Source organism: Dasypus novemcinctus, chromosome 2 (assembly GCF_030445035.2).
Source record: "Dasypus novemcinctus isolate mDasNov1 chromosome 2, mDasNov1.1.hap2, whole genome shotgun sequence".
NCBI lineage: Eukaryota > Metazoa > Chordata > Mammalia > Cingulata > Dasypodidae > Dasypus > Dasypus novemcinctus.
This window is the reverse complement of record NC_080674.1, coordinates 40,724,663-40,739,249: the sequence shown is the minus strand read 5'-3', so window position 1 is coordinate 40,739,249 and position 14,587 is coordinate 40,724,663. Positions and strand designations below refer to the sequence as shown.

Sequence of the window (14,587 nt, the reverse complement as noted above, 5' to 3'; positions counted from 1 at the left end):
ATTATCAGTTAAGGTATGGTCCAACTAAAGCAGGATGGGTCTTAGTCCATACTCCTGGAGTCCTTTATAAGCAGAAGAAATTCAGACACAATCAGAGAAACACAAAGGGAAGAGCCAGATACCAAAAGTCAGCGGAAACAGGAAGAGAAGACACAAGGAGAGTGGGATCACAGTGTGATGAGAGGCAGAGATATAGCCAAGAAGCCCCAAGGATCGCAGCAAGCCAGCACTAGAACGCTACAGACTTTGGAGGAAGCCTGCCCTGGCTGACACCTTGATTATGGACTTAGTCTTCCAAAACATGAGCCAATAAATTCCTGTTGTTAAGCCAATCCATTGTGTGACATTTGCCATGTAGCCTGGCAAACTAAGGCGGATCTAGAAAATAGGGGCTCCAACACAGAAGAGAAGGGAAAGGAATTCCCAGGAGGGTGATAAAAGAAATCCCTGGGACATTTAGGCAGCTAGCCTATTCAACAACCAGTCCAAAATGGAACTGGAAGACAAAGGGCTCCCAGAGAGACAGCTCTAGATTTAACCATGTCATGCACTAAGTGGCTGCTAAAGGGGTGGTAAATATTAAGAACCAAAAGAATTCTAAATGGGGGAAGGGCAATTATAAGCTCCAATAAAAACAAGTTATACAAGAACGAAAACGTTTAGCATGCTACTTATCACAACATAAAATACTATTTACAGTCTGATAAAAGGGAGGTAGTAAGTACTTAAATCCTCAATGAAATTATCTAAAATCGATAAATCAAGAAAAGGCATTAGAACATTATTATTTAGAAATATGGAGCTAAATAAGTTGATAGCACTTGCCTCTAAGGAGTGTCTAAGCAGAGAAGTAAATGATGGGGGAAACAAAGAACACTGGACTATTTTTTGAGATATCTGTTTTAGGGTAGGGGTACCAGAGTAAAGCCAACTAAATACATTCTAAAAAAAATGGTAAAGGCGGCAGTGATACAAAAATGAGCAAAAGTTCTCTTCTGATTTCACTTAATCAGAGGATAGATCTAGAAGAATGAATGCATTATATAACCTCCCCAGCAATTTTCCTAAATAATATTTCTCAGTTAAGCATTAGATGTTGAAAAGCAATAAGCTCAACATTGTGGTTCCTAGCAATTTTCAGGAGTGTAGTTATTCCTTCCAATTAAACATAAGCTCAAATGCCTTAGAAAGAAGTTAAGCTTAAAGTAAACTTAACATTCATTTGAAAATAAAAAAATTAATAAAATGAAATACAATGGAGGTACAAGTGTAACAGAGATAATGCTATGTGTCCACCTAACCCTGTTTCCTAGGCACATAGCTAGACTATTTCCCAGTTGATGGGGCCATGCAACAGTTCTGGTTATCAAAATATAGATGGAAAAGATATACACTACTTTCAAGTCAGGTACCTAAAACCTCCCCTGCAACCTTCCATACCCACTTTCTTCCTTCGTCTACTAGTTTGGAGGCAAACAATAGAAAAAAGGACTCCAAGGCCTCAGGAGATTGACAGAGCTACCAAGTGATTCTACTAGCATGATCTCTCAACTGTAAATACAGAGCCTCAGGAGTGAATTCTAATCTTTTATGGATTGAATCATATCTCCCACAAATACATGTTCAAGTCCTAACCCTCCAGGTCTATGGATGTGAACTCATTTATAAATAGGCACTTCAAAGATCATATGAAGATAAAGCCAAACTGAATCAGTATGACTGGAATCCTTATAAGCAAAGAAAATTTGGACACAGTAGGAAGAGACAGAAGACAGATGGCCATGTGACAGAGGCAGAAACTGAGTTATGAATTCCATGAAGCCACCACCAGAATGCCACAGACTTCAGAAAAAGCATGATCCTGCTGAAGACACTTTAATATTGGAATTCTGGACTCTAAAACTGTAAGACAATGAATTCCTATTGTATAAGCCACAGTGTGTGTGGTACTTTGTCATAGCAGCCCTGGCACACTAAGACATCTCCCTCCAATCCACATTATATTGTGAAATGAAAGAGAATTAAAACTTTACTGTAAATAATAGGGTGGTTTATGGAAATCCTGTATTTTATGCATGATTATTCTGTAAACCCACAACTTCTCTAATTTAAAAAAAAAAAAAATTTACTGTGTTAAATCATCATAATTGTGGGTTGTTTGTTAAAGATGACAGCTTTTCCTAAATGATACAGAGATAAGAGCCCAGAGTACAAGAATCAGGAAAGGGAAAAAATATTCAGATCACCTCTGCTCAGAGTAAAATCAAGAAAACTTCTTCCTTATAAGACTGTTTTGAAAATATCCAAGAATAACAGATAAATGGACAATCAACGCTCCCAAGTCTACTCTACGATAGTGATTTTTCAGGCTGCAATAATTATACCCCAAACTTGACCATTAAAAAAAAAATCCCAGTTAAAAGTAAAAAATAGATTTCTCAGCTTTAGGCAAGACTGCTTCCTGTACTATAGTAAAAAAAAAAAAAAACTCCTTGCAAAATGTATGCCAAAATAACTGATGAGGTAATTTCCTACCCCACCTCCACCCCCAAGGGGAGTTAGTATGGCTAAAACAGATAGATATGAGGGAATATCTATTTAAAACAGAAGCATCTGGCTCAGAAGAGCTGATCTGTGGCCCTTTCACATAGTCTTTAACAGCACTTCTTGATCTAGATTAGCAAACTACACTGAAGGCATACAGAAACAGGTCTGTCTTTTGAGGAAACAGTGGAATGAAGCAGACCTGGGTCAAATCCTGGTTAACTATGTGACCTGTGGGAAGTCACTTGACATCTCTGAGCTTCAGTTTTCTGGTCCATAAAATAAGGATAATAATATCCTGTGGGATGCTATAAGGATTAGAGAAAGGATATATAAAATAATTTGTCTGGTCCATGTAGATATTTAATAACTGATGACTATTTTCAATATTACCTGCCTTCTTTATTTTTTTTTCTGACATATATCTTTTTTTTTTTAATAATTAAAACCATGATTAACATTATACTTTTATCAAATATTATGCCAAATCATTGTTAAAATTTTTGGTTTTATACAAGTTTTAAGTATACATATGAACATTTTACTCATACAACTTTGATTAATAGAGAGTTAAGGAATCCCCTTTAATTTTATAACAGTTTTCACACATTTTTAAACAATTCTTATTCAACTATTACATATTAAATGAACCTATTTTATTATTTCACTTTTTTTCAAGATTAAAGAATAAATCTTTTGCAATAATTTGAAATAAAAAGACATTTTTCAGGATTTGACTTTGAGAAAGCAAAACGTTTAAAGTTGTTAGGTTTGAACATCACATTCTTTTAAAAGTGATAAGAATTATTTTTTTAATATTTTTTTTTTAAAGATACTTAAATCACACAAAATTATCTGCCTTCTTTAAACAGAAGGACACCATAGCTTATGTAAAAGAAATATCAGACTTCTAAGAAAATCAGTACTACTTATGATGATCAGATCTTGGAGATACCTGAGACTAACCTTTGATTTAATCTGGAACAAGTTTTCTTGTTTAGTTTTTGCTAATCAATGCACAGGGTTCCCACATCAACTTCCAAGTTGATAAGAGAGACTGAGGAAATAGTCTCAGGGTTCAGTCCACTTTACCCCTGACTATATATATCAGGTCACTCCTCCAGCATAGCCAGAAGGGTTTCACACTTCAAAGAACAATTAGGGCTGGCCCAGAGATGTAAAGACTCACTCCTAAAGTCAAAGGACCTGTCATGGTTCTTACCACAGTCACATGATGTGGTAGCATCACCACTGAGTGTCCTACTGGTAGGTTTTCCTGGAGACTTCAAGGCCAGGGGAGTCTGTCTCTCCAATGGAGAGAATAAGGCAGTGTGTTCTTTATAAGGTGAGTTCTTGTATTATTTCCTTACATAAATGGGATTTGTATCCTGTGTCTGTCTGTGCCTGTAAATCAGTCACCATCACATTTGTGACAATCACTCACAAAGCATCTGACACAGTGGGTACACCTACTGCCTCAGTCATTCAAAATCATGTGTTCTTAGGAAAGTTACAACAGTTGCAAGCATTTTCTTCATTTGATATTTACAATAATACACGTAAGTACCTCACTGCTGTGGGGAAAACCTAAGATAAAGTCATGGCACACAATAAAAACTCAAAATACTCACTGGACATTTTTAACATCCTGTGAAAAGACCATTTCTATTAACAGACTTTGACTTTTCAGTTACGTTACGGTACAGACTATGTATTCTTCAATGGCTTACCTTTCTAATTACATAAAAACCCTACCCTTTTATACCTTAGCCCATATCACCTTACATGATTTGGTCTCTGCCTTCCTCTCCAAATTCACTTGCTATCATTCCCATCTTTTCCACCAACTAGTAAATGCTAACTATGCTGGTCTTTCTGTCCTGAAATATGCCGTATTACATTCCTATCCCAAGGTCTTTAAATATGGTGTTCCTTTGGCCTGCAAATCTCTTCTGTGGCTGCTTCCTCTGCATGACTTAGGTCTCAACTAAAAGGGAAGTTTTTTACAAAGAAATAAAACATTTCAATTCTCAAAAAAAGAAAAAAATGTCACTTCCTCACTTCCTCAGAAGCTTTCCCTGACTATTCTATGTGCAGTAGATCCTATCTCCTATTCTTTTTTTTTTTTAATTCTTCATACATATTACTAGGTAAAATTGTATTATTTATTTACTGGTGTATCTGTGCCTTATATGTCTTCCAGCCCCCCCTCTACCAGAATGTAAGCCCCACGGAGGCAGAGATGTAGACTGCACTGAGAGCATGGTATATTTGTTGAGTGAATGGGCTGTTTTCCCACAGCTTAGGTCATAACTAATTACTATTCAGAGTCAGAGGCCAAGAAAAAGTCAGTCAAATGTTTACTAGGGATCAGTAGCCTGGAAATAAAACATTCAAAGTTTCTAAAACTTAGATGACCAAGGAATGCCTTTCTTCAAGCTACACCTAATTTACATAATCTAGAAATCAATATGGGAAAACTGCTGTACAGGTTGTAGAGTTAGCAAGTTTGGAACCCACCATTTAGACTCGATCTTAAATACTTTTGAGAACAAAATATTTTTTCCTATTACTTTATTCAGCTCAAGATTTTAACCAGAGTAGACTGGATTCCCTGTGCTTTAATAGTTTATTTGTTCTCTCTTACGACATCAATACCAAATATTCATTTTCTCATCTTATTGCAGTCCATAGCCTCTAAATCTATGCTGCATAATAGTTGAGGACACCCCTGTTTTGTTTCCTGTTAAAATTCAGGTAGCTTCAGTACTCCAATATTTAATACAGTGTTTTACTTTCAATTTTGACAGATATTCCTATTCCTTATAGAATTTATTGGGAAAGACTACTAAATTTTATCAAATGTCAGCTTTACCATATGTTAAAATCATATGACTTTCACCATTCATTGTTAAATAATTACTTTCGTAATTTACCTAATGGTAAAATTTCCTAGCAGGAAAATATCCTTGTATTTCTGGTATTCACTGAGGCATACTATTAATTTAATTAGCTCCTAAATTTGATTTCCTAATGCTAAAGAAATGTAACATTAAACTGACATAGTTTATGTATTTGTAAAGATAATTATGCTGCTAATAAGATAAAGATAAAAAGGGGGAGAGCGGATATAGCTCAAGCAGTTGGGCAACTGCCTACTACATAGGAGGTCCTGAGTTTGGTTCCTGGTGCCTTCTAAAGAAGATGAGCAAGATAGCAAGCTGATGCAACTGGCTGGTGTAACAAGATAATGCAATTAGATGATGCAACAAGGATACACAATAAGGAAAACACAATGAGAAATACAATGAGCAGGGAGCAGATGTGGTGAAAGCTATTGGGTACCTCCCTCCCACATGGGAGGTCCTGGGTTCATTTTCCAGCACCTCCTAAAAAACAAGACAAGCACACAACAAATAGATACAGAGAGCAGACAGCAAGCACAAATAACAGGGGAGGTGGGGGAAGAGGAATAAATAAATAAAATAAACCTTTAATTGACACTGTATAATTTTATTTTCCAGAATTTAAATCAAGTGTATTCCTGTTTCAGTCACATTCTTGTTTACATATATCGCCAAATTTCAGTGCCTTTTAAATCAAATTAATTCTTAAATTTCATTATGGAAGTGAAATTATTCATCTCAAATTCTAAAAATTAATTTCTGGAAACATAAAATATCTAAGAATGTTAATGAGGCATTTATAAATATCAGAGAACTAAAAGATAAAAGACAAAATAACCCAAGAATAAAAAGGTTATTTTATATAAAATATAATAGTATTTAACATAAATAACACCATCTACATTTTTCAGCTTACAAATTTTCTCTTTAATGTTATAAATAGTGCATTCTTGTAAACTATTCTTAATATCTAAAATGAATTATATAATTTAACAAGACAGGAAAAAGCTATTTGGCTATTCCCAGTAATATTTTTGAGTTTGAAACCAACATACAAAATGCAAACTTTTTCTTATTAACAATTTAAATCATTTTGGGGGATTATTACTTCCAAAAAATAATCATTTAACCAATAATTTTAAGTTAGCTATTAGACTTAGATGGAAATCAGTCTTTACTTCATACAGATCATACAAAATTAACAAATCATTAGTCAAACTTCAAAGCCACTTGGATCTACCTAATAGCATCAATATGATCCACAAGTTCCCCTGATATACTCTATTGGAATCCAGACCATCTCTCATTTTCATAGTTTTCATAGTCATTTAATCAAACCTTACATTATCAGCTAAAATTCAAAGATTAAGAATATAAAAACATGAGGACTCCTTATATTCTATTTCCTACTTTACTGCCAAGCATGTTAAAATAAAAAAGTTAAAGAAATGAATATACTAGATGGATAATCAACAATACTCACGCATCATTTGAGCAAGTCACAAATTCTCCCTTTACTTTAGGATGCCATGAACCAGTATGAAGCATTGCTGTGTGACCCTAAAAACAGGAAGAAGATAAAGAAAAAAAAAGATTTTAAAAAAGATTTTTAAAATGTACATTTAATTTAATTACACACTGACATTATTTTTTCCTTATTTTATCATATAACATACTCCTCTACTTGTATTTCACTATTAGACTCTGAGATCCTTAGAACCAAAGACTGTTTTCCTATTTTATTTTATTTTATTTTATTTTTTTTGCCCCCTATACCCCATATTCCTCCTTAGTGCCGAATTTGTTCCTATGTTGGAGTCTTTGTGCCTGCTATTCCCTGTGCCAGGATTCTGCTCCCAGATCCTTATCTGCCTGGCTCCTTTTTATCAATCATGTCTCAGTTCAAATAAAGAGAAGGCTTCCCTGATACCAAATCTTCAGTAGCTCCTCCAAGCACTATCTCATTATTCCTCCACATATTTGTCACTCTTTTAATTATCCTGTTAACTAATATATTACAATTTTTTAAATTTCTGTTTCCTCCATTCTAAAATGTAACCTCTACAAGGGTGGGGACAGTTATGTATGTGTTCTTCCCTGCTCTATTGTCAGTGAATTTGAACTGGGACTGGGACATATTAGACATTTAATAAATACTGGTTGAATGCATCCATCTTCATATATCCTAGAGAAGAACTTAGGACACAGACCCATACTTACAAGTGTTTACGAAATATTTATCAAATATAATATATGATAATACATTATAATTGACACAGAGAGGAGTTGATTATATTGTGAAAATGAAAAGTAGTACTTAATACTACTTAAACCAAACTTTTCTCATCATAATCATATCTTCATGTGAACTACAATAGATTCTGGACATCTGCAAGGATCCTTCCAAATCTCCAAGTTCACAAATATTACTAAGCTCTATATAGAAAAGTAGAGGAATAAGACAAAAATAGGCTTGTTCTCACCAACTAGCCACACAGACTTGAGCATTGAGTGTATTACAAATGATTGGCTCATGAATAAGTCAGAGCTATATATAATCAATGTTTGCCATTCCTCAAATACACTATGCACTTATGCACTCTCCGGTTTCTCCAACTTTTTCTCTGTCTTATTCAAATGGAAAGACAAACTTTACCTTCAAGACTTATTTCAAACATCATTTCTTCCCTAAAGACTCCTCCGAAGCAACCCCAATAGCAACGAGGTCTCACTATGTGTTTCCATTCTATTCTATGCATACTGTATTGAAGTACTTCCTACATTGTTAAATAATGTTTTGAACACTTGTACATTATAAGCTCTTTAAAAGGGGTACTTAAATGCTTAACTCATTTTTGTTATCTACTATAATTGGCATGGAGCAAATAATAATTGCTTAGAGTAAGTTCTCTTTAGGAAAGAAATAAAAAGCAAAACCATGGTAAGAAAAGACAGATAAGTCTTCCTTAAGGACCATGAGTCTTTTCTACAAGGGAAAAAATTTTAGAAGAATGGAAAGCATCTACAAATAAGCAATGCAAAAACAAAGGGTTGAGGAAAAAATCCCGAGTTCCTAAAAATATGTCAACAATCTTGATACCATAATACATTTGTAAGAATAAATAACTGAGAAAAGGGAAAAAATAATTTAAAATGATCCAGGAAAATTACCCTACTAAGTATAGAGCATGATATAAAAACATTATAATTAAAAATATATGGGGGAAGTGGGTATGGCTCAAGTGATAAGCCCCCCACCTACCAGGTGGGAGGGCCTGGGTTCGATCTCTGGACCATCTTGGTGAAAAAGAAGACAAAGTGTGCCTACATGGTGAGCCAGTGCCCACATGGTGAGCCAACTGCCCACATGGTGAGCCAAGTGCTCATGTGGGTGCCCACATGGTGAGAGAAGTACTGATGCGAGTGCCTGCGTGGCGAGCCGAGTGCCCATGTGGCGAGCCGAGTGCCCATGTGAGTGCCCATGTGGCAAGCCGAGTGCTTGCATGGTGAGCTGAGTACCTGCATGAGTGCCCACATAGCAAGCCAAATGCCCACATGAGTGCCCGTGTGGTGAGCCAGTGCCCGGGCAGCAAGCCAGGGCCCGCGTGGTGAGCCGAATGCCTAAACAGCAAGCCGAGTGCCTGCATGGTAACCCAGGGCCTGAGCAAGTAAGTCATACAGCAAGACAATGATGCAACAAAAGAGAGACTAAGGGGAGAGTCAAGTTCAAGTGCAGCAAAGTGAGGTGGCGCAATTGACAGGGAACCACTCTCCACATCAGAGGTCCCCAGGATTGAATCCCAGTGAATCCTAAAGAAGAAAGATGAGAATAGAAGACAGAAAGAGAAATATATACAGAAGATCACACAGTGAACAGACACAGACAGCAAAAACAGCAGGGTGGTGGAGGTGGGTGAAAAACAAATAAAGTACATTTCTTAAAAAAAAAAAAAAAAAAAAGGAAAAAACTATATGGGGAACAGATATAGCTCAAGTGGTTGGGCGCCTGCTTCCCATCACAAGGTCACAGGTTCAATCCTAAAAACAAAACTAACAAACGAAAAAACTAACTCTCATTGGGAAGTGAATGTAGCTTAGTGGTTGAGTGCCTACTTCTGATGTATGAAGTCCTGGGTTAAATCCCCAGTCCACCCTAAAAAAAAAAAACAACAAAATAAAACTATATGATGTTAGTATAAGAACTAACATACAGACTAAATCAACGAGAGTACATGTCAAACACACACACATACACACACTCTTCCCTCTGAGGTAGCAAAGTCATCTAGAGTGCTGTCAAACAATAAATCAGGTTCGGGAGACACCGAAAAAGAGCCTAAGACTTTGTAGTATAATAATGACAGGCTCTATTATTCTGAAAGGGTCCTAAATAAGCTATGCTAAAACTAAAACTAGCCAACAAGGATTAAGGTTCTCTTTAGCAATATGCATACATATTTCGATAAATTTAGAAGGAAAATAACTATAATTCTCTAGAGAAAATGAACTGGAACCGGAGTACCCACCACACATGGGTCTAGAAATTCACGTTTCTCACAAAGCCTCAAACAGTATCTGGCCAAGTCCTGAGATTCCGCTCATGCTTATAGGCTCCAAATGGGGACCAAGGAGGTGAAAACTCCTGCTAGAGAGAGGTATGGATTGAAGTAATGGCTGGAGAATCTAGAAAAGAAATTCAGGTTCCCATTCTCCTCTCCCAAGCTCAAAATTTGCATATCCAACAATCTACTTGATATTTCCATTTGCACATCATAGGCATCTCAAATGTAAGTCAATAGGAAAATCTTGATTCCTACTGCTCACTTCATTTTCCAATCTATTTCTTTCCTAGCTGCTCAAGCTTAAAAGTTGGCAGTCATCCTTAATTTCTACAATAAGCATAATCAAAAAAGCATCAGCTAGTCCTATCAGTTCTGTCCAAAATCATTTCTAATCCATCTAATTTCCTCATTTTTCACCACTACCATCCTTGTATAGCCAACATTATCTCATACCTCTACATCAGCTATTACAACAGGTTTGCTACTAGTCTCTCTGCTTTCACTCTTGCTCACATAGCTATCAATAAAATCCTTTAAAATACAATTTCAGGGGAAGTGGCTGTGACTCAATCAACTGGGCTCCTGTCCACCATATGTTCACATCCCAGGGCCTCCTTGTGAAGACAAGCTGGCCCATGCCTGCAGAGAGCTGACAGCCCGCACCCGCGGAGAGCTGGCGCAGCAAATGATGCAACAAAGGGAGAAAAGCAGACACAGAAGAATACGCAGCGAATGGACAGAGAGAGCAGACAGCAAGCAAGTCGCAAAGAGGTGGCGGGCGCGATAAATAAAAAATCTTCAAAAAGAAAAAAATACCATTTCAAATAAGTCACTTCTTTGCTTGTAACCCTCCACTGGTTCACCATTTTCTTTACAACAATCTATGGCAACCTACATTTTCTGGCTAGTGCTTTCCTCACAACTTCACTTATTCTGTGCTCCCTCTTCCCCAACATGTACTAGTCCACTGACCCCTTTCAAGTTCCTCCAACACACCCAGCTCTTTCCCCACTTAAGGAGCTTCTCACAAGCTTTTCTATTTGCTGAAAAGTGTTTCCCTTATACTTTTCATATGACTGGCTTCTCCTCATTCTTCCAATCTCATGTAACTTGCTCAAAGTATTCCCTAAAGCTCCTTATCCAAATAAACATGCCTCTTCTCCCTGCCCCCCCCCCCCCGCTCCCATTGTTCTCTACCGTAACACCTGCTCATTTCCTTCACAGTACTCATATAATTTGTAATACTATATCTAATAACTTTTTATCTGATGTTTGGAACTGTGTTAATGCTTCATAAACTCAGAAACTAATAAGTATAGTAGACACCTAAAATGAAACAAATGAACCCTAGAGTATTTCAAATGAGTAACACTGAAAATATAAATAAAAGGTAATAACCCAAGCACCTATATATCCTTTAGTAGGTTGAACAGTGGACCCCCTAAAAGATATGCCCACACCCTAACCCCTGAAGCCTATGAATGTGACCTTATTTTAAAAATGATCTTTGCAGATATTATTAAAAATTTCACAATAAGACCATCTTGGCTTATCTGGGTGGGCCTTAAATCCAATAACATGTGTCCTTATGAGAGAAAGAAGAGAAAAAGACACAGATGAGGAGGAGATCATGTGAAGACAGAGGCAGAGATGAAAGGTATGTGGACACAAGTCAAGGAAGCCTTAGAGTGCCAAAAGCCATTAGAAGATGGAAGAATCAAGGAGGGATTTTCCCCTAGAGCATCTAAAGGGAGCACAGTCTTATTGATAACTTGATTTCAGATCTCTGGTTTCCCGAAGTGTACAAAATAAATTTCTGTTTTTTTAAACCATCAAGTTTGTAGAAATTTATATGCATACCTTCAGTCTAAAGAACAAAAGAAGTCCGAACAAATAATGAGTTCTAGTTAGTATATTTGTCTCTTTTTTGCATGGTATGTTTTAAATATAATAAAGAATTAAGCAAATGAGGAAATATGCTGAGAATAATGAGAATCAGAGTTCTTACTACTAGAAAAGGAAGTCACAAAAGTAGAAAGGGAAAGATTTTGATTGGAATCTGGGGTATCACTATGAATTTTTAATAGGTAGACAAAAATATAGGGGTGTGTGTGTGTGTGTGTTACTCTCTAGATCTATCTGCTGAGAATGCTAGAAACAAGGACACCCCGGCAAAACTAGTGCAGAGATTCTGGTTTCAAAATATTCCCAACTAACAGGATCGAGGGCTCCTTGGAGGAATAAGTAATTCTAGAGCTAGGGTAGGAAACATACAAGATGAGTATGGAACATTTTGTTGTGCCAAAAAATGCCACAAAGTGCTGCTAAGTGTACAAAAAAGTGCTGCAAAGATGATGGGGCTGTGTTAAAAAAGATAAAGCCCAGGTTGAAAGGACTCTCACTGGCCAAATTTGGACAATTAGGACATGAAAATAAACAAAGACTAAAAAAGAGAGGTCTTTGAGTATATAACTAATATAATAAATAAATAAAAAAGGGAAAGTACTTCCTTAAAGAACACTGAAGAATTAAATATAAAATGAATGATAGAGTTAGAAAAATCACCATTTTGCAACCATACCAGTAATAGCTGATTCATGCAAGAATCATTGGTGTATGTTAAAAATAGAGGAAAATGTAACTATCAATAGGATATTTATATGGTCTCAAGGTATCTCCCTGCATATTACTTAAAAATACCCATAGGTAATTTTTCCAGGGATGAAATCTAGTAGACAACACCTTAAAAAGTGATCAGAGTTAAGAGCATCAATATTTTTTTTTTTACTTAAAATTATTTATTTTTACAAATTACATTCAAAAAATACGAGGTCCCAATCAACCCCACTGCCCCCACTCCCCACTCCCCCCACAGCAACACCCTCCCCCATCATCGTGAGACATCCATTGCACCCAGTAAGTATATCTCTGAACATCACTGCACCCCGTAGTCAATGGTCCACATCATAGCCCACACTCTCCCCCGTTCCATCCAGAGCATCAATATTAAGACAAACTGACATCATGTACTTCCTGATAGATGAATTAAGGAGGACACAACATCATTTCTGTGATATTTCTTCTAAAAATACATAATCAGCCTTAAATTATAAGTAAAACCAATTGTACATTTTACAAAATTACTAGCCTACAGTCTTCAAAAATGTCAAGGTAAAAGAAGATAGAGAAGAGCCATAGCCAATTAATGGAACAGAAGAGATATGACAACTAATTGCAATATAAGGCCTTAAAGCCTGAACCTCGGGAGAAAATAGTTTAAAAGGACATTATTGAAACAAGTGATAATATCTGAATATGGACTATGGCTTAGATAACAGTATTTTATCAATGTTAAATTTCATGATTTTGAGAACTGTATAATGGTTATGCAAGACAATGCAATGTTATTAGGAAAAATACACTGGAGGATTTATGAGTAAAATAGCATGATGTTTATAACTTATTTCAAATACAGAAAAATTGAACACAGATATGTAATTTATATGTATGTGTATATATATGTATATGTATACACATGCACACATACATATGGATACATATACAATCAATCCTCATTATTCACGGATTCCATATTTCCAAATTCGCTGACTCACTGAAATCTACCTGTAACCCCAAAATCAAAACTCATGGCACTTTCACAGTCATTCATGAACATACAAAGAGTGCCAAAAATTTAATAGCCCACTTGTGCAAATTCCCAACTGAGGCAGAACAAGGTGACACTCTACCTTCTTGTTTCAGTTCTCCTTCTGCAGTGTCTTTTCTGTAGTAATTTAGTGTCATGTTTTTCACATTTCTGTGCTTTCTACTGGTAATTTTACTGCTTAAAATATCCCCAAGTGTAATACTAAAGTGCTGTCTAGTGTTCCAAAACACGAGATGTCATGTGCCTTACACAGAAAATACGTGTGTTAGATAAGCTTCATTCAGGCATGAGTTATTGTGCCATTGACCAGGAGTTCAATGTTAGAGATCAACAAAATATATTAAATAAGGTGTCTTTTAAAGGAAACACATAAAACCAGGTTATGTATTAATTGGATAATTAAAAATGTGGCCAGAAACTAACTGGTATATTTTCCTTACAAAAAATGGCTCAGTATTTGCTAATTCAGTGTTCACAGTAACTTTACAGAAAATAATTATCACTAATAACAAAAATAGGTTGTATATAAATTTTAAACACACATACACACATACAGAGAGACACAAAGAAAGAGTCTTGAGGAAGGAAGGGAGGAAAATTGGCAGAAGGGGTAATTAGATGATAAAGCAATAGGTAGAAGGATTGAAGTTGTTTTATCTGATAAAAGGGTATGAAGAGACAGCAGACTTGGCCCAGTTGTTAGAGTGTCCGTCTATCACATGGGAGGTCCGCAGTTCAAACCCCAGGCCTCCTTGACCCGTGTGGAGCTGGCCCATGTGCAGTGCTGATGCACACAAGGAGTGCCCTGCCACACAGGGGTGTCCCCTGCGTAGGGGAGCCCCATGCGCAAGGAGTGCACCCCGTAAGGAGAGCTGCCCAGCGCGAAAGAAAGTGCAGCCTGCCCAGGA

The 14,587-nt window shown here is 36.4% G+C and overlaps 1 protein-coding gene across 1 annotated transcript in view; it reads right to left on the bottom strand.

Moving 5' to 3' along the window:
• WDR70 (WD repeat domain 70) overlaps positions 1–14,587 on the bottom strand; it is a 387,773-nt gene that overhangs the window by 168,251 nt on the left and 204,935 nt on the right. Inside the window, exon 9 of the mRNA XM_004447213.3 lies at positions 6,934–7,010. Coding sequence (XP_004447270.1) covers positions 6,934–7,010 — 77 coding nt within the window. The remainder of the gene's footprint in view (positions 1–6,933; positions 7,011–14,587) is intronic.